The sequence below is a fragment of the Bos grunniens genome, chromosome 5 (genome assembly GCF_055505025.1).
Source record: "Bos grunniens cultivar Pamir isolate PY7600 chromosome 5, Bosgru_T2T1.0, whole genome shotgun sequence".
In the NCBI taxonomy this organism is placed as follows: Eukaryota; Metazoa; Chordata; class Mammalia; order Artiodactyla; family Bovidae; genus Bos; species Bos grunniens.
In genome coordinates this window covers 112067907-112094101 of record NC_141169.1, presented here as the reverse complement: position 1 = coordinate 112094101, position 26195 = coordinate 112067907, and the positions used below count along the sequence as shown (strand labels likewise).

The window sequence follows — 26195 nt, the reverse complement described above, 5'->3', positions numbered from 1 at the left end:
TCTGGTATTCCCATCTCTTTTAGAATTTTCGACAGTTTGTTGTGATCTACACAGTCAAAACCGGGCTTCCCTGGTGGCTCAGAGGTAAAAGCGTCTGCCTCCAATGCAGGAGACCTGGGTTCGATCCCTGGGTCAGGAAAATCCCCTGGAGAAGGAAATGGCAACCCACTCCAGTATTCTTGCCTGGAGAATCCCATGGACAGAGAACCCTGGTAGGCTACAGTCCACGGGGTCGCAAAGAGTTGGACACAACCGAGCAACTTCACTTTCTTTCACTTTTACACAGTCAAAGGTTTTGGCATAGTCAATAAAAAAGAAATAGATGTTTTTCTGGAACTCTCTTGCTTTTTTGATGATCCAGTGGATGTTGGCAATTTGATCTCTGGTTCCTCTGCCTTTTCTAAAACCAGCTTGAACATCTGGAAGTTCACGGTTCATGTATCGTTGAAGCCTGGCTTGGAGAATTTTGAGCATTACTTTGCTAGCATGTGAGATGAGTGCAATTGTGTGGTAGTTTGAGCATTCTTTGGCATTGCCTTTCTTTGGGATTGGAATGAAAACTGACCTTTCCAGTCCTGTGGCCACTACTGAGTTTTCCAAATTTGCTGACATATTGAGTGCAGCATTTTCACAGCATCATCTTTTAGGATTTGAAATAGCTCAACTGGAATTCCATCAACTCCACTAGCTTTGTTCATAGTGATGCTTCCTAAGGCCAACTTGACTTCGCATTCCAGGATGTCACATTCCCCGTTCACTGCAACTAGAGAAAGTCATCTTGCAGCAACGAAGACACAGTGTAGCCAAAAGAAAAAAAAAATCTCTTGTGGTTCAACTGGTAAAGAATCCGCCCGCAATGCGGGAGACCTGGGTTCGATTCCTGGGTTGAGAAGATCCCTTGGAGAAGGGAAAGGCTACCCACTCCAGTATCCTGGCCCGGAGAATTCCATGGACTGTATAGTCCATGGGGTCGCAAAGAGTAAAAATAGAAAACTGAGCGACTTTCACTTTCTTCCTACTTTATGTTGTAGTTGTCATATCTGTCGCCTGTGCATACACTGCAAACCTCATCTGTGGGAGTTGCAATAAATTTAAAGGGCTGAAGGGAGAGCCTGAGAACGGGCCTAGTGAAAGCGGAAGCCAGAGAGGCATGATTTGTCGTTTCTTGACGCGTGCATGAGTGCGTGCTCAGTCGCTTCAGTCGTGCACAACTCTTTGCGCCCCCATGGACTGTATCCTGCCAGGCTCCTCTGTCCATGGGGATCCTCCAGGCAAGAACATTGGAGTGTTTTGCCATTTTCTTCTCCACTGTTTCCTCATAACATGTATTTGAAACATTTGGACTTCAGTAGTTCACACATGATGTCGTGCACTTCAGCGTCCATCCCGTTGGGAGAGACACAATGCCAGACTATCCCACTATCTGCTGTTGGCTTACAGTGTGACCATCAGTCTCTCCTTAATGTTGAAGTGCACTTTTCCTTGCTGATTAATAAGCAATCTGTAGCTGATACTTTGCATGACTAGAGTGTTTTTCAGCTGTGTTTCATCCAATGGTTTTAAGGTCTCTTGACAATACTTGCCTAATTCAATTAGGGATTACCAAGGGGTGATTTTTCTATTTTTATTCTGTATTTATTAAGAGAGCTGTTATCTGGTGTTTTGTTCTTAACAGCACAGTGGTAGGTTTTGATTGGTTGGATTAGAAACACAGCCCATCTAGAATCCTAAAAATAAGCGGAAGGGGCCTGGGATCATCCAGGAAAGAGATTCTGGTTCAACTGCATCATTTTCCAGAGATGAAAGGAATTTGCTCTAAGGCTCCTTCCTGGGGCTTGCCTGGTAGCTCAGTGGTAAAGAATCTGCCCACAGTGCAAGAGACAGGGGTTAGTTCCCTGTTGGGAAGATCCCTTGGAGAAGGGAAAGGCAACCCACTCCAGTGTCTTTGCCTGGGAAATCCCATGGATGGAGGAGTCTGGTAGGCTACAGACCATGGGGACACGACTGAGCAACTCCCCTTGTTTCCCTTTAGGGACTAAACAACAAAGGCTTCCAACATGAGCTTTGCAATGTCCTACAGGAGCTTCCTGGTATACAGCGAAGACATATACAGTTACTTGGATTTTAAGCTTAAACGATTTGCTCATACTTTCCCTAGCTGAGTGGTGCTTAATGGGGTGTGCCCATCAAAATCACCTGGGGTTCCTTTACCACATAGCTGTGTTTCCCCTTCCCCCAGCTCCTGACTCAGCAGGCCCCGGGGGTGGTATCTATATTTTGAAGAAGCCCAGATGACTCTTGTTTTGTTTCTTCTCAGAAGTTTACATTGGTTTTTATTTTTAAAATTGTATAAATAATTACCAGGTACATTTTTCGTGAAGAATAGAGCCCGGTACACAAAACTATCTGGGAAAGTCACCTGCACCCCATCCCTTATGCCCATGACACTGCTCAAATGTATCCAGTTTGATAAGTTACCTTCTGGTCATTTTTCTATTAATTTACTCACTATATGTGCATGGACATGCATCTAGTTTTTAAATAAGTAGGACTATGGCATTTGCACTGTTCCATGAATTGCTTGTTTTACTTAATGATGTATTTCTCAAGTCACTATTTATAGATCTACCTAATCCTAGTCAACAGGCTGAAAACTATTTCACTATACAGAAATATCATTGAAGGAAACCAGAGTATGTCACCCCAAAACATGTCTCATTGACATAAGAATCCTTTTGAACTTATAAGACAACTCTGTGTGTGTGTTAGTTGCTCAGTCATGTCCAACTCTTTGCGACCCCATGGACTGTAGCCCACCGGGCCCCTCTGTCCATGGGATTCTCCAGGCAAGAATACTGGAGTGGGTTGCATTTTCCCTCTCCAGGGGTTTTTCCCAACTCAAGGATTGAACCCAGGTCTCCTGCACTACAGGTAGATTCTTTACTGTCTGAGCCACTGGGGAAGACGTAAGACAATTAAGAAGTAGCAAATACAGAAAAATCTCTCTTTCCCCTTCCTTCTTCTAGGGTATAAATTTTCTTTTCCTGGAGACAACTCTAGACTCCTAGCCCAGAGACAGCACCGGAGGAATCTGAAAGCAAACTGTATTCCATTCATTTCCCCCCATATATTGGGTGGGTCAAAAAGTTCATTCAGCTTTTTCCATAGCATCTTACAGACAAACCCAAATGAATTTTTTTACTAACCCAATATTTACTTCCCCACTATTTGCCACCTTGGAAGCTTAAAGCCCTTTCTTTCATCTTGTCATTTCTCTACAACTCGGTTGTCCTTTGTTGCAGATGCAAAATAGGCCTGAGGTTGAGCCACCCTTTTGAGTTACTCATGGGTTTCTCCCATGCGTATATGTGGTATAAATGTTAATACACATGTCAAGAATTAACAGATTCAGACATGGAACAACTGACTGGCTTATTGGGAAAGTACAAGGCTATATCTTGTCACCCTGCTAATTTAACTTATATGCAGAGTGCATTATGTGAAATGCCGGGCTGGATGAATCACAAGCTGCAATCCTGTCGATGTGGTCCAGGGACTTCCCTGGTGGTTCTTCAATGGTTAAGACTAAGACTTTACACTTTCACTGCAGGGTGCATGGGTTTGATCCCTGGGCAGTGGCAGCCCACTCCAGTACTCTTGCCTGGAAAATCCCATGGGTGGAGGAGCCTGGTAGGCTGCAGTCCATGGGGTCGCTAAGAGTCGGACACGACTGAGCGACTTCACTTTCACTTTTCACTTTCATGCATTGGAGAAGGAAATGGCAACCCACTCCAGTGTTCTTGCCTGGAGAATCCCAGGGACGGGGTCGCACAGAGTCAAGCACGACTGAAGTGACTTAGCAGTAGCAGGGAACTAAGATCCTACATGCCTCGATGTGTGGTGAAAAAAATCTCCATGGATGATTCTAATGTACAGCCAAGTCTGAAGGACTCTGTCCCTGAAACTCCTCTCCACCTTTGCCAGCTGTGGGCCCCTCAACCATTTTGAGCCTCAGTGACCTGGGCTATAAAATGGGTATAAGTAAAAAAAAAAAATGGGTATAAGTAATAAGATGTACTTAGGGCCTTGCTATTTAAAATGTGTTCTGGGACTTCCCTGGTGGTCCAGCAGTTAAGATCTGCCTTCTAATGCAGGGAACACAGGTTTGTTTGATCCTAACAGAAGATCAACTAAGCCGGTACGCCGCAACTACTGAAGCCCACATGCGCTAGAGCCTGTGCTCCGCAACAAGAGAAGCTCGCACACTGAAACAAAAACTCAGCACAACCAAAAAGAAAAAAACAACTGTGTTCCACGAACCAGTAGCCTTGGCACCCCTATCCTCATGAACTGGAATCCACATTCTAACAAGCTGCCTGGTGAATTGTTTGCTTACTAAAGTTTCAGGAGATTTTGAAGATTGACTGAGATAGTAAATATTATAATTGTATAATGAATTACATAGAGTGAGTCTAATAGCATCTAGTAACAGGCACTCATCATGTATTCACTGAATGAATAAATGAGTGACTCCTTGATTTAGACGTGATTTTTCCCATTTTAAACCTGAGGAAACAAAGCCTGTGTTGGCTACTAGGAGATCCGGTTAAACTTGTAAAATGCTGGGGGCGATGGGCTTGGTGTTTCAGTTCAGTTCAGTTCAGTCGCTCAGTCGTGTCCGACTCTTTGCAACCCCATGGACTGCAGCACGCCAGGCTTCCCTGTCCATCACCAACTCCCAGAGCTTACTCAGACTCATGTCCATCGAGCCGGTGATGTCATCCAACCATCTGGGGGATGGCAAACAAGGAAGGTTCCAGAGACTTGAAGGCCAGGACACACACTGCACTTTTGTATATTCTGGGAGAAAGGGCTCCTTATCCTCATATCCCCCAGGGAAGAGAAAGGTATTTTTGTTAGAGAGACCCAGGAGGTCCAACTATGTATACATTAAAACAAACAGACCCTAAAACGGAAGGCTCACCCTTCCATTTATCCAAAATATTTACGCAGCCTGCCTATGTGCTTGGTGCTGGACAAAACAAAAAAATAGTTTCATCTCTGAAAAGCCTGGGCTTCAGCTGGTAAAGAATCCACCTACAACATAGGAGACCCTGGTTTGATTCCTGGGTAGGAAAGATCCCCTGGAGAAGGGATAGGCTACCCACTCCAGTATTCTCGGGCTTCCCTAATGGCTCAGATGGTAAAGAGTCCGCCTGCAATGCAGGAGACCTGAGTTCAAGCCCTGGGTTGGAAAGATTTCCTGGAGGAGGGTATGGCAACCCACTCCAGTATTCTTGCCTGGAGAATCCCGATGGACAAAGGAGCCTAGCAGGCTACAGTCCATGGGGTTGCAAAGAGTCGGACATCAGTGACTGAGCATTAGCACTAGCACTGAAGAAGCTAAGTTAAAATCCACAGTGTGGATAACGTCTGAGGAGGGGAGAGAGACTGGTTTACAAGATCAAGTGACTGGGGAAGGCTCCCGAAGAGATTATATAGAAGGTACAATCTGAAGAGTACAGGGATATTTAAAGATTAAGAATAAGCAAGAGAGATCACTGGGACTTCCCTGGTGGTTCAGTGGTTACGAATTTACCTTGCAACTCAGAGGAGGCAGGTTCAATCCCTGGTAAGGGAAATAAGATCTCATGTGCCTCAGGGCAACTAAGCCTGTGAACCACCACTATGGAGCCTGAGGACTCCGGGGCCGTGCTCCCCAATTAGACAGTCCCTGCACCACAACGAAAGATCCCACATGACACAAGCAAGACCCGATGCAGCCAAATAAATAATTTTTTTTTTTTTAAAACAGAGATCCCTAGTTATCCTTTTAATGACAAGCTAGAGTTTTGAGATTAGTTCTTTGTAGTTTAAAGGTTCTTCTTTGCCTTTAAACTATTGTGCAGCTCTGTACATTGTAGATAAAGGACAGCCATACAAATAAGCCTTATCTGTACACATGCAAATAAACCCTGTCCAGAGGAATGACACCTCCCAGCCCAGCAGAAAAAGCCAGTTTTATGTCTATTTGTAAATTTATTTAAACATTTCTTGACTCCATATAACTACGTGATTCTGTGTTCTACTTTGATCCGTTTGTGGCATATGCCTGGTTCCCTCGTCAATTAATGAGCTAAATAAAAATCTTTGACATATGTTCATTTTATATCTGTACAAGTGTCGTGATTTTATCATCTTTTACAGTTTATGCTTTAACAAGAATAGAAGTCAGCTTGTGTTCCAGGCAGGAAGAGAAGCAGATCTCAAGGTTCTGCTTTGGGTGGGGCCTCAGGTGGAAGCGGAGAGGTCAGTGAGAGGGGCAACCTGAGGAACACGGAATGTGATGGGTCCCAGGTGGCAGTCCTGCGGGTCTCATGGGAAGACACTGGAAGATCTTTTTTTATTTTTATTTATTTATTTCAGTTTGATTGCTTTGGGTCTTTGTTGTGGCACGGGCTTTCTGTAATTGCAGCGAGCAGGGGCTATTCTTTGTTGCGGTAGGCAGGCTTCTCGTTGCGGTGGCTTCTCTTCTTGCAGAACACATGCTCTAGGCACATGAGCTGCAGTAGCTGCAGCACACAGGCTCAAGAGTTGTGGCTCTTGGGCTGCTCTGTGGCATGTGGAATCTTCCCAGACCAGGATTGAACCCGTGTCCTCTGAATTGGTAGGCGGATTCTTGTCCACTCTGCCACCAGGGAAGTCCATGGAGGGTCTTTTTTTTTTTTTTTTTAATTAATTTATTTGGCTGTGTCAGGTCTTAGGTGCATCATGCAGGGTCTTTAGTTGCCGCCTGTGAAGTCTTTATTATGGCATGTGGGATCTAGTTCCTGGACCAGAGATCGAACCTGAGCCCCCTGCACTGAGAGCACAGAATCTTAGCCACTGGGCCACCAGGGAAGTCCCTGGAGGGTGTTAATCTGTGGTACAATGGTCTGATTCTTGGTGTAAAGGGCATCTAGCAGCTGGGTGGAGAAAGAATGTATTGAACGGGCAGGAGGGGGACCACGAGGATGCGTGTGGGGACGGGTTCAGCAATCCAGGTGGGAGGTAACCGTGGCCTGGCCTTAGTGGGTTGAGCGTTGAGGAGGCAGCAGTATCAGCTTGAACCACAAATAAATGGGGATGGCACAGGCGAAAGTCTACAAGGGGACACCACATCTGATTTCATTCACAGGGTAAATGCCCTAGGCCTGGAAACAGAGGGAACTCAGCTGAGCTCGCCTTCACGACACCAGTGTGCTAGTGCGGGGCGTCAAAGTGGCCACAGAAACCCTGAGCGGGAGGGGAAGGCTTGTGGGTGAAGGAGAGAGCTCCACTAGATGATCTCAGGGAGTTACCTAATTCTTTTTTAAAAAATAAATATATATATTCCTGTTGTTTAGTCGCCAAGTCGTGTCCGACTCTTATGTGCTTCCATGGACGTAGCCCACCAGGTTCTTCTGTCCATGAGATTTCCCAGGCAAGAATACTGGAGTACATTGCCATTTCCTCCTCCAGGGGATCTTCCCAACCCAGGGATCAAGCCCACGTCTCCTGCCCTGGCAAGCAGTTTCTTTTTCGCTGGGCCACCAAGGAAGCCTAAACATATACATATATATATATATATATATATATATATATATATATATATATATATAGACCTGGGGCAGATGATAAGTTATATAAATATATATCTATATATTATATTAATAATTATAATCTGTATATTATATTCTCTCTATATATAACATGTATATTTATATAATTTATCATCTGCCCCAGGTCTTAATTGCCGCACTCATGATCTTTGACCTTTGTTGTGGCATGCAGGAGCTTTAGTTGTGGCATTTGAACTCTTGGTTGCAGCATATGGGATCTAGTTCCCTGACCAGGGATTGAACCTAGGCCCCTTGCATTGGGAACATGGAGTGTTAGCCCCTGAACCACCAGGGAAGTTCCAGGAAGTTACTTCTTTTGAGAAAGCTCCTTTAAAATGGAGATGATACAAGAGTGGGTTGATTGAACAATCCAATGAAATAAAAAACTATTCCACCCTCAGTAAGTGGCAGCCAATTTTATTTCAAAGAATGAATGCCTCCAGCACATAACTAACCTTTGCATTGGTATAGTGCTAAAAATGTTTTTGAACCTTCTATAGAGCCGAGACACAAGATAAGATCTATTGTTTCCTGTGGCCGCTGAAACAAATTATCAAAAACTGGTGGCTTAAAGAACAGAAACTCTACTGCAGTTCTGGAGACAGGAAGTCTGAAAGCAGATGTCTCAGGGCTGGTTTCTTCCAGAGGCTGAGGGAAGAAGCCGACTGCTCCACCCCTCCCTCCTGGCTTCTGGCGGCTACAGGTGGCATCAGCACCCCTGGCTAATCTGTTTCTCTCTTCCTGCGGCCTGCTCTGCTTTTTCTCCTCCCTTAGCTTCTCTTATTAAGATGCCTGTCATTAGGGTTAGGCCCCATCCTAATTCAGGATGACCTAATCTCTAGATCCTCAGTTCAAAGTATCCTTGGCAAAGACCCTTTCCCCAAATAGGGCCACATTCACAGGTTTTAGATGGGCATGTCTTAGGGATGAGATGGTTGGATGGCATCACTGACTCAATGGACATGAGTTTGAGTAAACTCCGGGAGTTGGTGATGGACAGGGAGGCCTGGCGTGCTGCAGTCCGTGGGGTCGCAGAGTTGGACACGACTGAGCGACTGAATTGTTGAACTGTTGTCTTTGGGAGAGCACTATTGAACCAACTAGAAAAACCCACGTTAATTTATTTTTTCATGTGGTGAACCAGCTTCTCCAACTCTATCTGCTAAATAATCCCTGCTCTCCCTACTGTTTTTTCGTTTTGTCCATGCTGCAGGACTTGTGGGATCTTTGTTCCCCAACCAGAGATGGAACCAAGGCCCTTGGCAGTGGTGAAGAGCTGATTAAAGACCCCAATGCTGGGAAAGACTGAAGGCCAAAGGAGAAGGGGTGGCAGAGGATGAGATGGTTAGATAGCATCAATGACTCAGTGGACATGAGTTTGAGCAAACTCTGGGAGACAGTGAAGGACAGAGGAGCCTGGTGTGCTGTAGTCCATAGGGTCGCAAAGAGTTGGACGCAACTTAGCCACTGAAAACCAACAACCACCTTGGCAGTGAGGCCCTTGGGCACTGGACCACCAGGGAAGTCCCTCCCCATTCATTTGTGATATCACCTTTTCAATGTACTAAGTACCTATTTGTACCAAGTTCCCATTTGTAGCCAGCTTATGTCTGGACTCTGCATTCTATTCTATTTGTCTGCCTGCTTTTTCTGCCACATTGTTTTAATTACTGTGATTTTGTAATATGTCTTAATATTTGGTAGAGCAAGGCTCCCACCTTAGCTCTGCTTTTTTTTAAAATGCCTTAAAATTTTAAGGACCTTGATTTTCCATGTACATCTTAGGATCAGTTTATGAGTGCTTCCCCCCCTGCCCCAAATGCCTTGGGATTTGGGTTGTAATCCTAATGACTTTATAATTTGGAGAAAATTGACTCCTTTAAGACATTAGATTAGTTCACCCATGAACTATGTCCGTCTTTATTCTGGTCTTCTTTTTATGTCCTTTAGTAGAATCTAAGTGTTCTCCAAGAAGGCCTTGTATGCTCTGTTAGGATAATTGAGAGGGGAGAACATTCTACAACTTACAAATGACTTATTTTTATATATCCCCTCTCCCTGGAGCTTTTTTATCCACATTTTACAGAAAAGGAAACTGAGGCCCAGAAGGGTCCAGGAACTTTGCCAAGAACACACAGAAGCGACAGAGCTGAAACCAGGCCCCCTAGCCCAGGCCCTGGCACTCAACGTGTCTTGCACACTGAGTACCACCCACCCTTGCCCCCGGCTCAGCAAAGGCTCGGGTGAACAGATCTGATGCCAGTCAATCTCTCATTGACAAAGGTAAACCACGGACATTTCGGAGGCTGGCTCACACTTAGTCATTTATTTTAAGACCTGCACAAAGAGACACGCGGCGTAGATATACAGAAGAACAATAAGAATACAGGTTGCCTTGACTTGTTGTACGAGGGCTTGCCTGGATGAAGATCTGAAGTCCGTCTTGCTTGTGCTACTGCTGTGGAACCTGGTGCTAATGGGCACCTTGCTGGCCCCCAGACTGCAGCCTCCTTCTCCCTCGCTGGCATCCTTGTCCTCAACCACTAGGCACAGGCTGACGGAGGCTGGCCTGAGCCCACTCAGGGTGGCCGGGTCAGGCCCAGGGAAGCGCTGGCTAAAAGGAATGGTGGTCACGGGAAGGACGGTGGTGACCGCATCCAGATCTTTGGAGGGTGCCTTGCGCAGACTAGCCCATCCCAGGGACTGCAGGCCACCGCCCCACAGGGCCCTGGCCACCTGTCCCATGGCCACCCCCAGCCTGTCCAGGCAGCGGAGCAGCAGGGACACAGCCGTCTGCTGCAGCACAGCCTGTGGCAGCAGCTCCAAGGCCTTGCTGTGCTCATGGTGGAAGTCGACCAGGCTGTAGTGGGCACACTGGGCCACAGACAGCAGAGCGAGGTGGGCCTCCCATCGCAAGTGCCGCTGGAGCCATGGGACGCAGCGGCAGGCTCTGTGCATCAGGGTGGCCAGCAGCTGAAGGCCCCAGCCCCGCGCGATGGTCAGCAGCCGCCACAAGGTCTGCTGGACGGGCAGCAGCACCTCCATGCACAGCCTCTGGGCCAGGAAGAGCGCCCCCGTCACCTGTAGATTGCTGCCCCAGAAGACGCAGAAGCCCAGCACGTAGAGAGGCAGGCAGTGGGAAGCCATGTTTGCCACGGCTGCCTGCAGCCCCAGAAGCGGCCGGTAGAATCTCAGCAGGCTGGGCCCACACAGGAGCAGGAGCTGCCAGGTGCCTCGGGCCAGCCCGCTTCCATTCTGCGGCGCATCACCTTGACAGATGGTGGTGGAGGAGCCGGGAGAGGGGCCTTCATGACCCAGAGGCTCTGTGCCCAGCCTCCCGTTCTGGGGGCATGGAGCTGCACTCATGCCACAAGCTCATATTAACTGGCGTTCTGGCCCAAACGCACTGTCAGCTGAGCCAGGAGGTTGTGCAACAATCAGTGACAGCACAAAAGGTCAGGGTGTGAACTCTTGTCAAAGAGGGAGCATTGTTGCCTCAATGGGTAAGGGAGGCAGCCTCTGAAGCTATGAAGTTTAGGTGGGGCCTGCTGTGTTCATGCCCACACCTGACAAATGACAGCCTGAGCCTTCTCGGAGCTAGGCCCTGCAATCTCGGCCACCATGAAGCTTATGGTCTGGCAAGAGGGATGACAAACCCAGACAGTGTATTAAAAAGCAGAGTCATCACTTTGCTGACAGAGGTCCATATAGTCAAAATTGTTTTTTCCAGTGGTCATGTACGGATGTGAGAGTTGGACCTTAAAGAAGGCTGAGCGCCGAAGAATTGATGTTTTTAAACTGTGGTGTTGGAGAAGACTCTTGAGATTCTCTTGGACTGCAAGGAGATCAAACCAGTCAATCCTAAAGGAAATCAACCCTGAATATTCATTGGAAGGACTGATGCTGAAGCTGAAGCTCCAATACTTTGGCCACCTGATGCGAAGAGCCGACTCATCGGAAAATACCCTGATGCTGGAAAAGATTGAGTGCAAGAGAAGGGGGAAAGGGAGGATGAGACAGTTGGATGACATCACTGACTCAGTGGACATGAGTTTGAGTCAGGGAGATAGTGAAGGACAGGGAAGCCTGGTGTTCTGCAGTCCATGGGGTCACAGTCAGACACAACTTAATGACTGGACAACAACAAGAGAGATGGACACTGAAATACACTCATGACAAAACTGCCTCACTCAAGTCCTCTCTTCCCTCTTGCCCTCACACTTCTCCATTTTTTTTTTTCTCTTTCTGCTATGAAAGAAAGCAGAGGGATTGAACCTGGGGCCCTGGAAGTGAGAGAGCTGTGTCCTAACCACCAGACCACCAGGGAATCCCCCTGTGCTTCTCCATTCGGCTTTTCTGGTCCTCCTAACCTCCTGCCGCCAAGGCTGGTCCACACCTTGGGTTTTACCTAGCAGCAGAGAATAACTGCCCTTCAATGATTTGAGCAAAACATGGGCCCTTTTCCATTCCTTACTAGCTCCATTTTGAAAAACTATTGACAGAGGACCATTTATGAACAGTCAGTTCATTTCTTTCCAGACTCTTGATGTTTTCTTTGGATTAAATCAGTAATCAGGGATCAAGTAACCTACCTCCTTTGTTTTGACCTGCTGTAAACAGCTCGCCCAGATGGGCTCGGTGTGTCACCCGGATTTCACTGGTCTGCACAAATGTGCTTAACTGTGTATTCACTGTGGGGTGATGTTCAGGGTGTCATTAGCTGCATCCCATTTTGATCCCTTTCGGAGAACCCTATCTCCCTGAGAAATTTCTTTAAAGCCTTATTCCAGGCACAGTGGATTCCTTTGGCCAGTGTTTATCATGTGGATGTTGTGAATCATGTTACTAATGATATTTATCTTTTGTATTTGGCTGGAAGAGGCTTGAAGCCAAATGGAAGGACTACTATGGCATGAACAGTGGTCTATAATGTGTGTTTTGGGTGTGATCCTGAAACTGAGTGGTGCCCTGTCGGGTTCCCGGTCATGGAGGCCTTTTTGTCCCCCGTTTCTTGTAGGCAAGACTCCAGCCTCCATGACCTTCCCCGAGTTCCAAAAGGCCAGTTCCAACAGTTGCTAATCAAGGGAGGTACAGCCAAGAAACTTTGGCTGAGGAAAGATTAAAGAGACTGTCCAGTGGTTAAGAATCTGCCTCAAAATGCAGGAGACGCAGGTTCAAGTCTGGTCCAGGACCTAGGATCTCACCTGGCACAAAGTAACTAAGCCTCCACACCATAACTACTGAGCCCACATGCTCTGGAGCCACACGCCACAACTAGAAAGTTCCTGTTGCAATGAAAGATCTCATGTGCCATAACTAAGACCCAAGGTAGCCAAATAAATATGTCAAAGAAAAAAAAAAAAGATTTAAGGCATCAGAGAAGCTCATCAGAGACCCTACACATACCCTTAATCTTATCAGCAACCTCACCGAGATCTATTGCCATAAAACTTCTCACCAAACTCCCAAGCCCTTTGCCTGGCAAAGCAATAAAGCTTTTATTTCCTGCTTCAGCCAAAACCCTCTGCGTGATTCAATTCTGCACTGGTATATACAGAGAAGCTGAGCTTTTGCCATCAATCCCTCTCTGGCTTCATATTATTTCCCTTCTCTCACATTTTTAGTTTCTTCTTGTTGATTTGCATACATCTTGCTGTATAGCCTTAGACTTGTTCTTAGAAGAAGAGATGATACAGTTAACTCCATAAATGATTCTAAACTTATACACAGAAGTTAATCTATCCTTTATAAAAGTAACACTGTGCTGTGCTTAGTCGCTCAGACTCTTTACAACCCCATGGCCTGTAGCTTGCCAGACTCCTCTGTCCTTGGGGATTCTCCAGGCAAGAATACTGGAGCGGGCTGCCAAGCCCTCCTCCAGGGGACCTTCCCAACTCAGGAATCCAACCCAGGTCTCGCGCAATGCAGGCAGATTCTTTACCATCTGAGCCACCAGGAAAGCCCAAGAATACTGGAGTGGGTAGCCTACCCCTTCTCCAGGGGATCTTCCCGATTCAGGAATCGAACCAGGGTCTCCGGCATTGCAGGTGGATTCTTTACCAGCTAAGCTACCAGGGAAGCCCCAAAAGTAACACTATCTACCCAATATTCCAAAATGGTTATCTTAACTCCTGCTATCTCTGCTTGCTCTCCCAGGCCCCTAACAGTGACTCATACAAATAGTCCCCAGATCCTATAGATCCTAAAGATCTCCTGATTCTGATCGTTCGTGTCGACTCTCAGGGTCCTTTTCCTGGTCATCCACCTGATGGCTTGCAAGGAATAGTGAAAGCCATACTTTATCCCCATCTTTCAGTTCAGTTCAGTTGCTCAGTTGTGTCTGACTCTTTGCGACCCCATGGACTGCAGCATGCCAGGTTTCCCTGTCCATCACCAACTCCTGGAGCTTACTCAAATTCATATTCATCGAGTCAGTGATGCCATCCAACCATCTCACCCTCTGTCGTCTCCTTCTCCTCCTGCCCTTAATCTTTCCCAGCATCAGGGTCTTTTCAAATGAGTTAGGTCTTCACATCAGGTGGCCAAAGTATTGGAGTTTCAGCTTCAGCATCAGTCCTTCCAATGAACATTCAGGACTGATTTCCTTTAGGATTGACTGGTCAGATCTCCTTGCAGTCCAAGGGACTCTCAAGAGTCTTCTCCAACACCACAGTTCAAAAGCATCAATTCTTCAGTGGTCAGCTTTCTTTATAGTCCAACTGTCACATCTATACATGACTACTGGAAAAACCATAACCTTGACTAGACGGACCTTTCTTGGCAAAGTAATGTCTCTGCTTTTTAATGTGCTATCTAGGTTGGTCATAGTTTTTCTTCCAAGGGGCAAGTGTCTTTTAATTTCATGGCTGCAGTCACAATCTGCAGTGATTTTAGAGCCCCCCAAAATAAAGTCTGACACTGTTTCCACTGTTTCCCCATCTATTTGCCATGAAGTGATGGGACTGGATGCCATGATCTTAGTTTTCTGAATGTCGAGTTTTAAGCCAACTTTTTCACTTTCCTCTTTCACTTTCATCAAGGGGCTTTTTAGTTTTTCTTCGCTTTCTGCCATAAGATGCAGATGGTGTCATCTGCATATCTGAGGTTATTATTTCTCCCGGCAATCTTGATTCCAGCTTGTGGTTCATCCAGCTCAGCATTTCTCATGATGTACTCTGCATATAAGTTAAATAAGCAGGGTGACAATATAGAGCCTTGACATACTCCTTTCCTGATTTGGAACCAGTCTGTTGTTCCATGTACAGTTCTAACTGTTGCTTCCTGACCTGCATACAGATTTCTCAGGAGGCAGGTCAGGTGGTCTGGTACTCCCATCTCTTTTAGAATTTTCCACAGTTTGTTGTGATCTACACAGTCAAAGGTTTTGGCATAGTCAATAAGGCAGATGTTTTTCTGGAACTCTCTTTTTCGATGATCCAGTGGATGTTGGCAATTTGATCCCCATCTTTAGTTGACCTTTTGTCGTTCTTAGGCACAGTGGGCTCGGTACACATTTGCTGAATGAATGAATGAATCCTTCATCTGACAGATGAGAAAGCTGAGGCCTGAGGCAATATCTCTAGAGGAAAACAATAGAATGGGAAAGACTAGAGATCTCTTCAAGAAAACTAGCATTAATGAAGGAATATTTCATGCAAAGATGAGCACAATAAAGGACAGAAATGGCAAGGACCTAACAGAAGCAGAAGAGATTAAGAAGTGGCAGGAATACACAGACGGACTATACAAAACAGTTCTTAATGACTCCGATAACCATGATGGTGTGGTCACTCACCTAGAGCCAGACATCCTGGGGTGTGAAGTCAAGTGGGCCTTAGGAAGCATTACTACGAACAAAGCTAGTGGAGGTGATGGAATTCAAGCAGAGCTATTTAAAATTCTAAAAGATGATGCTGTTAAAGTGCTATACTTAATATGCCAGCAAATTTAGAAAACTCAGCAGAGGCCACAGAACTGGAAAAGATGATGCTGTTAAAGTGCTGCACTCAATATATCAACAAATTTGGAAAACTCAGCAGAGACCACAAAACTGGAAAAGGTCAATTTTCATTCCAATCCCAAAGAAAGGCAACACCAAAGAATGTTCAAATTACTGTACAACTGCGCTCATTTCACATGCTTACAAGGTCGTGCTCAAAATCCTTCAAGCTAAGCTTCCACAGTACATGAACCAAAAACTTTCAGATGTACAAGCTGGATTTAGAAAAGACAGAGGAACCAGAGATCAAATTGCCAACATCTGTTGGATCACAGAAAAAACAAGGGAATTCCAGAAAAAATCTGCTTCTGCTTCAATGACTATGCTGAAGACTTTGACTGTGTGGATCACAACAAACTGTGAAAAATTCTTAAAAGATGGGAATACCAGACCACCTTACTTCTCTCTCCTGAGAAACCTGTATGCAGGTCAAGAAGCAACAGTTAGGAAAAAAAGAAAAGAAGCAACAGTTAGAACCGGACATGAAACAATAGACTGGTTCAAAATGGGAAAGGAGTATGGCAAGACTGTATATTGCCACACTGTAAATTTAACTTATATGCAGAGTAAGTACACCATGCGAAAGGCCAGGCTGGAACTGGGCCAGTGCCCCTTTCTCATCTTTGATGGCTGGCTCGGAACCGGCCGGTGTGTCGGTAGCTTGCTGATGTTTCCAGTGAGCATACACTGAGGCTCACGGTCTAGTGGAAGCGGACTAGTCTGTTGTTTTGGACCTATTTGGTTTTCATCAGTACGTGGTGTCCTTGGGATTTGTCAGTCTTTCAAAGGTTGTGCCCTGCCCCCTTCCCTTTTGTGTCATTCCCACAGCCTGGTGCAGCATCTGACATGCAGCAAGACTTCAGGAAGAATTTCTTATTGAGCGAATGAGTGACTCAGGACCCCGGAGCTCCTTTTCCAGTGAAAAGGCGACTGAACCCTGAGTCTGATGTCATGAAAACCTAACCTAGAATCAGGCTTGAGCTCTGTCCTTTCTTAATTGTATGACTTTTGCCAAATTATTCCTTTTTGGCCTGAACTTAGTTTTCTCTATAAAAAGGGACAGTGTGGGCCATAATTCCTTGTCTGCCATTCTGAAATAAAAAGTTGTTATTTATAATGTTAAGTTTCTGGTATAAAGGAGAGTGATTTGGTCATATATTCTTTTTCATATTCTTTTCCACTATGGTTTATTATAGGATATTGAATATAGTTCCCTGTGGCATATAGTAGGACCTTGTTTCTCTATTTTATATACAGAAATTTGTATCTAATCCCAATCTCCCAATTCATTCCTTCCCTAACCCTTTTTCTCTTTGGTAAGCATACCTTTGTCTTCTATGTGAGTCTGCTTCTGTTTGGTAAATAAGTTCATTCGTATCATATTTTAGATTCCATGAGTGATATCACAGTATTTGTCTTTTTCTGTCTTCACTCAGTATGATACTCTCTAGGTCCATCCATATTGCTGTAAATTGAATTATGAAAAAACTTAAGTCAGTTGGTGGCAAAAACGAAAGTAATCTGAATTTTTTAGGCAGCAAAGTTAGCCTTGAACTGTGGGGCTATTTATTCCACTCCATGTGAATATTCATGTCTCTTTACAGAATTAATGTGTTTCATTAAAGAGCTTAGGGAGGATTACATAATATACAGTATGTGCACCATATTGCATGATATTATCTAAAACATGAAAAATGCTGAATTTGGAAACAGATCTGGCCCCAAAGATTTCCAATAAGGGGCTGAGGACTCTCAACACTGCCACTGAGGGATGGAGTGAAGGTTAAATGAGAACGCTTTCTTAATAACGGTGTGAGCAATGGCCAGGCCCAGAATCAAAGAACAGAACAGGGTGGGATGGAGGTGGAAAGTGGAAAAGTGTGTGTGTGTGTTCACCCACAGAAAAGAGGCTGGAGCAGCTAGTTAGGGCAGATTCTTGGCTTGCAGGCTCAGGAGTTAAGCCTTAAACCAGAGGAAATAACTAGGAGTGGGGGTGGGGAAGGGCACGGGAAGTAACCAAAAGATAATACGATTTTTAGATCTGGATGGACAAGCCTGGCGGCAGGGAGAGCAACTAGGAGACTCCTAGGTGACCACGAGCCCAGGCAGAGATCGGCGAGGGTCCTTCATGCAGAGGATCTGGGAGGCAGGGAGAGCCAGGCTTCGTGACACCCGGCAGCTGGTGAGGGTTTCTCCGCCTCAGACCTTTAGAATCAAGCGCCAGTCCCCGCAGCCCGATACTGGGAGAAATGGCCTAGATGGAGCTAGAGGGAGGGGAAACCCCAAATTAGCACGCATTAAAGGCAAGCTGGTGTCGGGAAGCGCCTCTGAGTTGGGAACCAGGAAAACCAGGGGCTCAGTCTTTTCTCTCCAACTTTGAGTTGGTGGGGGCTGTGCAACTGATTCCACTTCGACATGCCTGCAAAATGGCAACATCGATGATCTAGAGTGCCGGACGGAAATGATATACCACGTGAGAAAACGCTTTGGAACTGAAGCCCCAATAGGGTTATTCAATTCCAGAAGTGACTGACCATTTTCCTTCACCGTAATAGCGCGTTTCAACGTTTCCTCAAAAGTTGGCTACTGTCCAACGCTTGTAGGGCGATAGTATTTTGATTTTCCGCCGGCGCGTCCTAGAATTTTCAGGAAGTGTGATCCCAGCCGCTCGCCGTAGGACCTCTAAATCCCACCTACCAAACTGACGCCCTGGTCGGAACGCAAGCAAGGCGAGAACGAGCATGCGCGGAAATGGAGTCCAGCGTCGGCCCCGCGACCCGACGTCTGCCGCGGGTGCGCGCTCGCACGCCGGAAGGGGCGGAGCCAGACTAGGATTTATATATCTCGCGCGGCGAGCGGGCCGACCTCTACCGGCAGCTTCCGACGGCAGGATGGTATGTAGTGTCATGGCGGCTTCCTCTTTGTCGTGGTGGCAGGGCTGAATCCGCGGCACATCCCCGCCATCTCGGTTCACCCGGCGCCGGGGTTCTGCTGTAATATCACGGGGCACTCAGCGGAACCCGCGGCTAGGTCTATTTCCTGAAAACGTCCGGGACTTGAGGATGGTTTGGGGCCTGCCTGTCGGCTGGCTAGAGGCCTTGGCTTGTGGGGCCTGGGCCTTACGGTTTTCAAACCATGGACTATTCCTAGATTTTTATCTCAGCATTTGAGATCCAAGTCGTGAGCCCTTTGGCAGGAGGACCTTGTGTGCGATTGTTCGGCTCTAGTGTTAAAGAGGTTCAGAAATCCAGGCCGGTAGGCTGGAGAGGGTATTCGGGACAGGGGTTGTTGAGGCCTCATTCTGAAACGTCTGGGAACGTTGGTACAACTCCTTTGGCCTCTAGAGTTGTCAGAAACCAGAAATGATGAACTTACTGACGGGCGGACAGAGACACTGTGCTGATTGTCATGTTCTGATTTGGCTCTGTCGAATTCTAGTGGCCACCATTTTCCGGTTTGGCTCCCGTTGGGAGCATGGGGAATCCTTCAGTACCATTGTCCACCACCCAGCCCTTTGACAAGGAGTCCCTGGGTAAAATGGCAATAATGATGATCAGAATCTTGAGTGTAAGGCTTGTTAAGCGATCCTTAATGCGACTCTCTGCTGTGTGTTTGTCTTCTTAAAGAGGAAAAGGGGGATGGTTTGTTTTTAAGTTACAAGGTGAGGGGTTGAGGGGTTGAAGTAAATGTTCAAGTTTGACTGAATAATACCTTCTGGATGTGTGATTACGAATAATTAAACCTAATTCTGAATGTAGATATCTTACCTGGGTTGCTGGCATGGAGTCGTCATTGCTTGAAATCCTCCTAAAACCTAGGCCTCTGGGAACAAAGGTCCTCAGAAGGTGCTAATGTTCTTCTATTTCTCTTAGTCTCACAGGAAGTTCTCTGCTCCCAGGCATGGGTCCCTGGGCTTCCTGCCTCGGAAGCGCAGCAGCCGGCACCGCGGGAAGGTGAAGAGCTTCCCCAAGGATGACTCTTCCAAGCCTGTGCACCTCACTGCCTTTCTTGGCTACAAGGCTGGCATGACCCACATTGTGAGGGAGGTCGATAGGCCAGGGTCCAGTAAGTACATGCTGCATCTTTCTAGCTGATGGGAGAGCTGGAGTTGACTAGATGGGGCCAAGCAGTCAGAATGGAGCAGGCTTTGGCGAGATCAACAGAACCTCTGGACTTCAGAATGGAAATATATTTTAGGATTGGTTAGTATTCCAGAGTTCAGGTGACTGGCATTGTTCTGGGCAGAGGGGTGTAATGAAGTCAAGGAACGTGGTGAGTAAATTTGTTAAGAGCCAAAGAACAGAAAGGTTCCCCCGCTGGCTCAGTGGTAAAAGAACCTGCCTGCCAAGCAGGAGACCCCTGGGTCGGTAAGATCCCTGGAAAAGGAAATGGCAGCACATTGCAGTATTTTTTTCCTGGGAAATTGAAGTAGAAAAGTGACTAGAACATGTAGCACTGATGACTGAAACAGATAGTGTTAGTTAAAACGGTTTCTGGGCTCTGGTGTTACTGCCTTACTATACTTAGTATTCTTGTATTCTGAAAGCAATAAGGAATTTGTCTCTAGAGATGGCTGCAACAGACCAGAGCTGGAGCCAGACTTACGTGGTTGAGTAGGGTCCAGATGGTTTTCATTGAGTTGAAAATATCTGCGTGCCAGCTGAACAGCCTGCAGTGAGGACAGGCCTGAGAGGTGCAGACTTCTGCAGACCCGTCCTGTGAAGCAGATTGCTGGCCTGGAAGGGCGCGTGTGGGGACTCGCTAGTCCACTCAGCTTTGACCACGTACTTTATTTGCAGAGGTGAACAAGAAGGAAGTGGTGGAGGCTGTGACCATTGTGGAGACTCCGCCCATGGTGATTGTGGGCATCGTGGGCTACGTGGAAACACCCCGAGGCCTCCGGACCTTTAAGACCATCTTTGCTGAGCATATCAGCGACGAGTGCAAAAGGCGCTTCTACAAGAACTGGTAAGGGAGCCGCGGCTCGGCTCACCCTGGGCTGGGCCAGGGGAAAGGGCTGTGTGTTTTGTGGGGCCTCAGCTCCGTAGTCGGCGGCAGGGCAGCTGCTTTGGTGTCACATTTAGTCGCCTCTTGGGCAGAACAGTTCTCAGGAACAATGGGAGCAGCGTCCCGGGACATTTCCTTTGGTGTTGACCTCGGGTGCTGCCTCAGTTCGGCAATCCTTTAGGTTGCTGACAAGTATGGGGGTCTCTTTAGAGTGGTAACTGATGCCCCCAGCCCACCCCAGGTGTGTGATCTGGTTAATGGCTAACTTGGAGCAAGAATTTATTTGTGTATCCGAATGTCGTGTTTCATTATTAACCTTGTGGACCTCTGCTCAGCTCCGCTCGGCTCTGCCCGATGAGCTCCATCCAGGCTCCGCTTGCCGGTGGAAAAGGCTCCTTAGAAGCCGGCAATGAGCCCCGTCCCCACACGGTGCCTGTGTGCCTCCCCCTCACCCGTTGGAGGGCTGATGAAGGCTGGCACCTGGGCCCCCTCCCCAACTCTGCTCTGCTCCTGAAGGCATAAGTCCAAGAAGAAGGCCTTCACCAAATACTGCAAGAAGTGGCAGGACGCAGACGGCAAGAAGCAACTTGAGAGGGACTTCAGCAGCATGAAGAAGTACTGTCAGGTCATCCGTGTCATTGCCCACACCCAGGTGAGTGCTGGCCAGGGCCATGAGGAGGGTCACTACCCGCTGCTGCCCGGCTGAGGGCGATGGCCTACATGGTCACCGGTGGCTCTGGGGGGCACTGTGTTATCTTCTGAATTGATTCTGTGCTCAGACTGGTTTTGTGCCAGACCTCGTGATTTTAGGGACAGTAAGATTTTCAGGTCCTTAAATGTATTTTCCTGGGGGACGAGAGATTGTTAAAAGCAACAGTCCAGCCAAGGCCCTGCCTTGAGACCTGGGTTCCTGGGGCCAGAATATAAGGATGCAGGGTAGCTTGAGAAAGCATCCAGTGGCTCCACGCAGGGTTTTTTGTTACCAGCAGAGGGCACTGTGTCCCCAGTGAATCTTAATTAGATAAAACCATGACCTGTTTTTAGGAAAACTGGTTGAAGGAATTGGTGAGTCATAACTTACGTAGGTAGTCTAGCACCTAACTGAAAATAGTGTTGAGAGGCTGACTTGAGTTGAATTAGCTTTAGCTTATAGTTTTCTGGGTTAGACTGGGTATAACCCAGTTGTTAAACCTGTGTGTGTACCTGTCATTTCTAAGTGAAGAGTAGTCTTGTGTGGTTAGTGGTGACCACGTTACCACAGATCCGTGCTGTGTCCACTAAATGTAGCTCAGTAGTACAGCACTGGGCAGCTTTTAAAAAGCTTTGTTTGGATTTTGGTCCTCATAGCTTGTATTTGCAGTCTTACACTGCTCTTTTAAAAAGTGGCTTATTGGCAGTTAACAGCGTGCTAGATGGCTAGGGTAAACCAGAGCAGATACCCCAAAGGCACTGGCCAAAACGACCAGTCGGGAACAGGGAGCTGGTTGGTGGAAGGTTCTTGGTGTTTGGCCCGGCTTGCGGTCCTCTCACGCTGAATCCCCTGTGCCTTTCTAGATGCGCCTTCTTCCTCTGCGCCAGAAGAAGGCCCACCTCATGGAGGTCCAGGTGAACGGAGGCACTGTGGCCGAGAAACTGGACTGGGCCCGTGAGAGGCTCGAGCAGCAGGTCCCTGTGAGCCAAGTGTTTGGCCAGGATGAGATGATTGATGTCATTGGGGTGACCAAGGGCAAAGGCTACAAAGGTGAGCTTTGCAGTGGCCTGCGTTGCTGTGGTTACCCTGGGAGAGTGATGTCGGGCCGCGCTGTTCAGTGATGAGGCCCTGGAATGAGCGCTGGGCACAGCGCCCGAGTCAGACTGCGGAAATGTTCCTTGCTGCCTTCCTTCTGAGAACAGCTCTGGTCAGGTGGTTGGGTCAGCGTGTGGGATTGGGGTGAATGGTTTTCAAACACACTGCAAAACACTGGGCTCGGGGCTTCGTGAATCCTCTTGGGTCCACGTGATATTCTGGTATAGGGATGATTCTCTAAGACCTGAACTTGTTGCTGAAAAGGGTTATGTCTAAGCTGATAATCACCTTGGATGGATGGAGGTATAGTAAGGGAGAGGATTGTTGCAGTCAGGTGTTGTATTTCTTTGGACAAAGTACCACGAACTGAAGTTGGGCATTCATAGCACGAAAGGGCCAGTGGCATGGTGCTAGGCATCATGTTAACAGCCTGTGTCTCTTCCAGGTGTCACCAGCCGTTGGCACACCAAGAAGCTGCCCCGTAAGACCCACCGAGGACTGCGCAAGGTTGCCTGTATTGGGGCGTGGCATCCTGCCCGGGTGGCCTTCTCTGTGGCTCGGGCTGGGCAGAAAGGCTACCATCACCGCACTGAGATCAACAAGAAGGTGAGGTGCACGTGGGGGCCCTGTGGAGACTTCAGCCTTAGGGGAGCAGAGTGGCTCCGCTTTGGGGATTGTGTGGGGTTCTGGTCCTTGTCATCAGTCCACTGGGTGGAGCATCACGTGGACTTAGTTGCTCATGCCTGGTGGCACAGTTGTGACTCGTCAGTGTCCTGGTTTGTAAAGTGCCATCCTTGAAGGTGATTCTGGTCGGGTTGAGGATGAGAGCCTCATTTATCCTCTTCTGTCCCATGGTGTTGGAGAGGCCCCATCCCTTATCTCCCTGGATGGCATTGTTCAGGCCCAGGCAGCTTTTCTTTGCTGCAAGCCTGGGACGCCCCATCACGAGGGTCAAGGCCATAACTGCTTTCCCAGAGTCCTTTGCAGGCTACCCTGCCCCCAAGTTGGGGAATCATTTGTCCCTAATGGCAGTCCTTGCCTCCAGTCAACCTGAGTCCCTGCCTTGTTTTCTTGTTAATCAAATATTTATGCTCATTTCTTCCTTCAGATCTACAAGATTGGTCAGGGCTACCTCATCAAGGACGGCAAACTGATCAAGAACAATGCCTCTACTGATTACGATCTGTCTGACAAGAGCATCAACCCTCTGGTGAGTAATGGGAGCTGTCCTTGCAAATCCTGTCTGGTCTGGCCGGGGATTTCCCTGAGTCCCAGGCCTCCCACAAGGGCCAGGATCAGTTTTTACCCACAGTTCACTGGTCCCCTGGGCAGCATCCAGCTGTGGTGGGGACTGTTTGGTGCGGGGTGGGGCCAGCTGTGCAGTGATGAGACCCTGGAATGAGCGCTGGGCACAGTGCCCGAGTCAGACTGCGGAAGTATTCCTTGCTGCCTTCCTTCTGAGAACAGCTCTGGTCAGGTCGCTGTCCTGGGCCCAGCAGGCCCAGGGCGTGGGTGTTGTCATACCTGGCTACAGCCTCATGCTTGATCTGTGCTGACCCGATGACCTTGCTCCTTTCCAGGGTGGCTTTGTCCACTACGGTGAGGTGACCAATGACTTTGTCATGCTCAAAGGCTGCGTGGTGGGAACCAAGAAGAGAGTGCTCACTCTGCGCAAGGTGAGGCTGGGCGGGGAGTGCCGAGCTCTGTTAGGGGAGTTGGTTGGGAGGAAAAGCAGGAACCGCTATGCCTGACGTCTTAGGAGGAGAAGATTCCCTGTCTGGCCTGGCCCAGATGTTTGTTGCTTGCTTATATATATATTCCTCATCTGTATCCTTGCCTCATCCCTCTAAGATGAAGGGCTGTGAACTAAGGTGGTACAGGCAAAGGCTTGGCTCTCTAACCTTCCCCTCTTGGCCCACAGTCCTTGCTGGTACAGACCAAACGGCGGGCCCTGGAGAAGATCGACCTCAAATTTATTGATACCACCTCCAAATTTGGTCATGGTCGCTTCCAGACTGTGGAGGAGAAGAAAGCCTTCATGGTGAGTACTTAGCTTGCTGCCCTCAGGCTGGGGTGGGGGTGGCTTTCAGCTTCTGTCACCTGTCAGCCTGCCCATGTGGTGCTGATACAAAAGGTGCTTCTTTTGTGCCAGGGCAGGGGAGACCAGTCCAGAGTCTGGCCACTGGGGTTGGGAAAGTTGTGACTGCTGCCTTCTGTCTCTAACCTGGCTGCTTTTCTCTCCACAGGGACCACTTAAGAAGGACCGAATTGCAAAGGAAGAAGGGGCCTAATAGAACAGATTGTACAGCTGGTAGAATCTCAATAAAATTATTTTCCAGTGATATCTGCCTCTGACTTTGCTTTCTCAGTTTTGGCTGCTTCCCTTGGGCCCTCATGCTCCCTGGGTCCCCCCAGCTGTTTGCCCTACCACGGTGGCCCCATGCCTGGTGAAGATAAAGCAAAAGTTGAGAGCCAGCAGCTTGGGGAGTGAGCTTTGTGTGAAATGTTTGTCATTGGGTAAGGCGTCTGGGTCGCGTGTGTGGCAGTGCACGATCTGGAGTCATTGTCACCCACTGGCAGGGCAGACCCTGGCTCTGCTGAGTGTCCAGCTACATGGTTTAGTCACTGATCACTGGAGGGATTCCAGTTGGGGCTTGCTGAGGTTCTTTCGTAGCCATCAGCCAGATTCTGGCTGTGGGAGAGAATGGATGTCAAGCAGAAGGGCCCCTTGGGGCTCAGAACACGAATTTGCTTTGTGGCAGGCCCTGGTGATTAAAATCGACTTCATTAGAATGAGAATATGGGTTGGTGGGGGCTGAGTGCCTTGACCTGGCTCACCTGGCTGGTCATGTTACTGAAACCCTATGTGCATTCTGGTCTCTCTCCGGTCCCTCTGTTGTGCTGACCATTGTTGAGCATCTGGCATCTTGCAGGTCAGTCAGCAAACTCCTGGGAGATGGAGAGGGAAGCCTGGCGTGCTGTAGTACGTGGGGTTGCAAAGAGTCAGACATACAGTAACTGAACAACAGGCTGTTGAGCAGCTTGGTTCCTGGATCTCTGCACTGGCATCTGGGGTCTCGCCCACCCTGTGGTGCAGTGAATCCCAGCATCTCCTTTCCAATCCCAGCTGCCCACATCATCTGCCTATGTGGCATGTTTTGCTTTGGCCCCACCTAAGCAGGGCAGAGACCACAGCCCCCGCACTTCTGACATCCCTGCCCCACATCTTGGCAGCCAGCGTTCCGGTATTCTCTGAGCCTTGGTTTTCTATTCTTTGGAGGAGTCGTAATGGGAAGATTGGCCCAGCAAGCATGTGTGCTCCACTGTCGACTGACCCAATGGACTGTGTGCAGCATGCCAGGCTCCCCTGTGCCATTTTGCAGACAAGAGTCCAGGAGTGGGTTGCTATTTCCTTCATGGGATCTCCCTGACCCAGGAATCTAACCCAAGGCACTGTGGGTTCTGTGTCAGGATTACTGGAGGCAGCCTGAGTTGAGCCTCTGGTTCTGAATAAACATGCCCCCCCACACCCCCACCCCTGCCCCCTCCACGCTTGGGTGGGTTCTGTGGTAGAGGAGGCTGAGCAAGAACCCTTAAGTCTGGGGCCCCTCCACCATCTATGTTTGCCCAGCTTTCCTGGAGTCCCTTCGGAGCTGAGTAGGGCAGTGGGCCTCAAAGCCAGCCTCTGCTAGTTTGCTACCCTTGCAGCACCTGTTTTCCCAGGACCTGGGCCGTTACTGGCGGGAGCTGCACTCAAGGCTGG

The 26195-nt window shown here is 48.0% G+C and overlaps 1 protein-coding gene, 1 long non-coding RNA gene and 4 other non-coding genes across 7 annotated transcripts; 5 read left to right on the top strand and 1 right to left on the bottom strand.

The window, feature by feature from the left end:
• Positions 1–14617: 14617 nt before the first annotated feature.
• LOC147373097 (uncharacterized) lies at positions 14618–18431 on the bottom strand. Its single transcript, XR_015164521.1, has 3 exons — positions 18174–18431; positions 16966–17104; positions 14618–15219 (listed from the first exon to the last, which is right to left on the bottom strand). It is a non-coding gene; the product is annotated as an uncharacterized LOC147373097 (long non-coding RNA).
• On the top strand, positions 18381–24774 carry RPL3 (ribosomal protein L3). 2 transcript variants are annotated; one of them, XM_086402906.1, is made up of 10 exons: positions 18381–18533; positions 19512–19704; positions 20439–20607; positions 21163–21298; positions 22201–22387; positions 22878–23038; positions 23541–23642; positions 24013–24108; positions 24354–24473; positions 24679–24774. In XM_086402906.1, exons 1-10 carry the CDS (start codon positions 18381–18383, stop codon positions 24721–24723), a joined length of 1362 nt encoding a protein of 453 aa, XP_086259032.1. In that variant the 3' UTR covers positions 24724–24774. The 2 variants fall into 2 exon arrangements, with proteins under 2 accessions (XP_086259032.1, XP_086259033.1); XM_086402907.1 differs by lacking the exons at positions 22201–22387; positions 22878–23038; positions 23541–23642; ... (1 more) ...; positions 24354–24473; positions 24679–24774 and having other exon boundaries at positions 20982–21193.
• LOC147373096 (small nucleolar RNA SNORD43) lies at positions 18997–19060 on the top strand. The gene has a single exon (XR_015164965.1). It is a non-coding gene; the product is annotated as a small nucleolar RNA SNORD43 (small nucleolar RNA).
• LOC147373095 (small nucleolar RNA U82P) lies at positions 21107–21162 on the top strand. Its single transcript, XR_015164979.1, has one exon. It is a non-coding gene; the product is annotated as a small nucleolar RNA U82P (small nucleolar RNA).
• On the top strand, positions 22447–22540 carry LOC147373094 (small nucleolar RNA U83B). Its single transcript, XR_015164982.1, has one exon. It is a non-coding gene; the product is annotated as a small nucleolar RNA U83B (small nucleolar RNA).
• LOC147373093 (small nucleolar RNA U83B) lies at positions 23807–23900 on the top strand. Its single transcript, XR_015164983.1, has one exon. It is a non-coding gene; the product is annotated as a small nucleolar RNA U83B (small nucleolar RNA).
• Positions 24775–26195: the final 1421 nt, after the last annotated feature.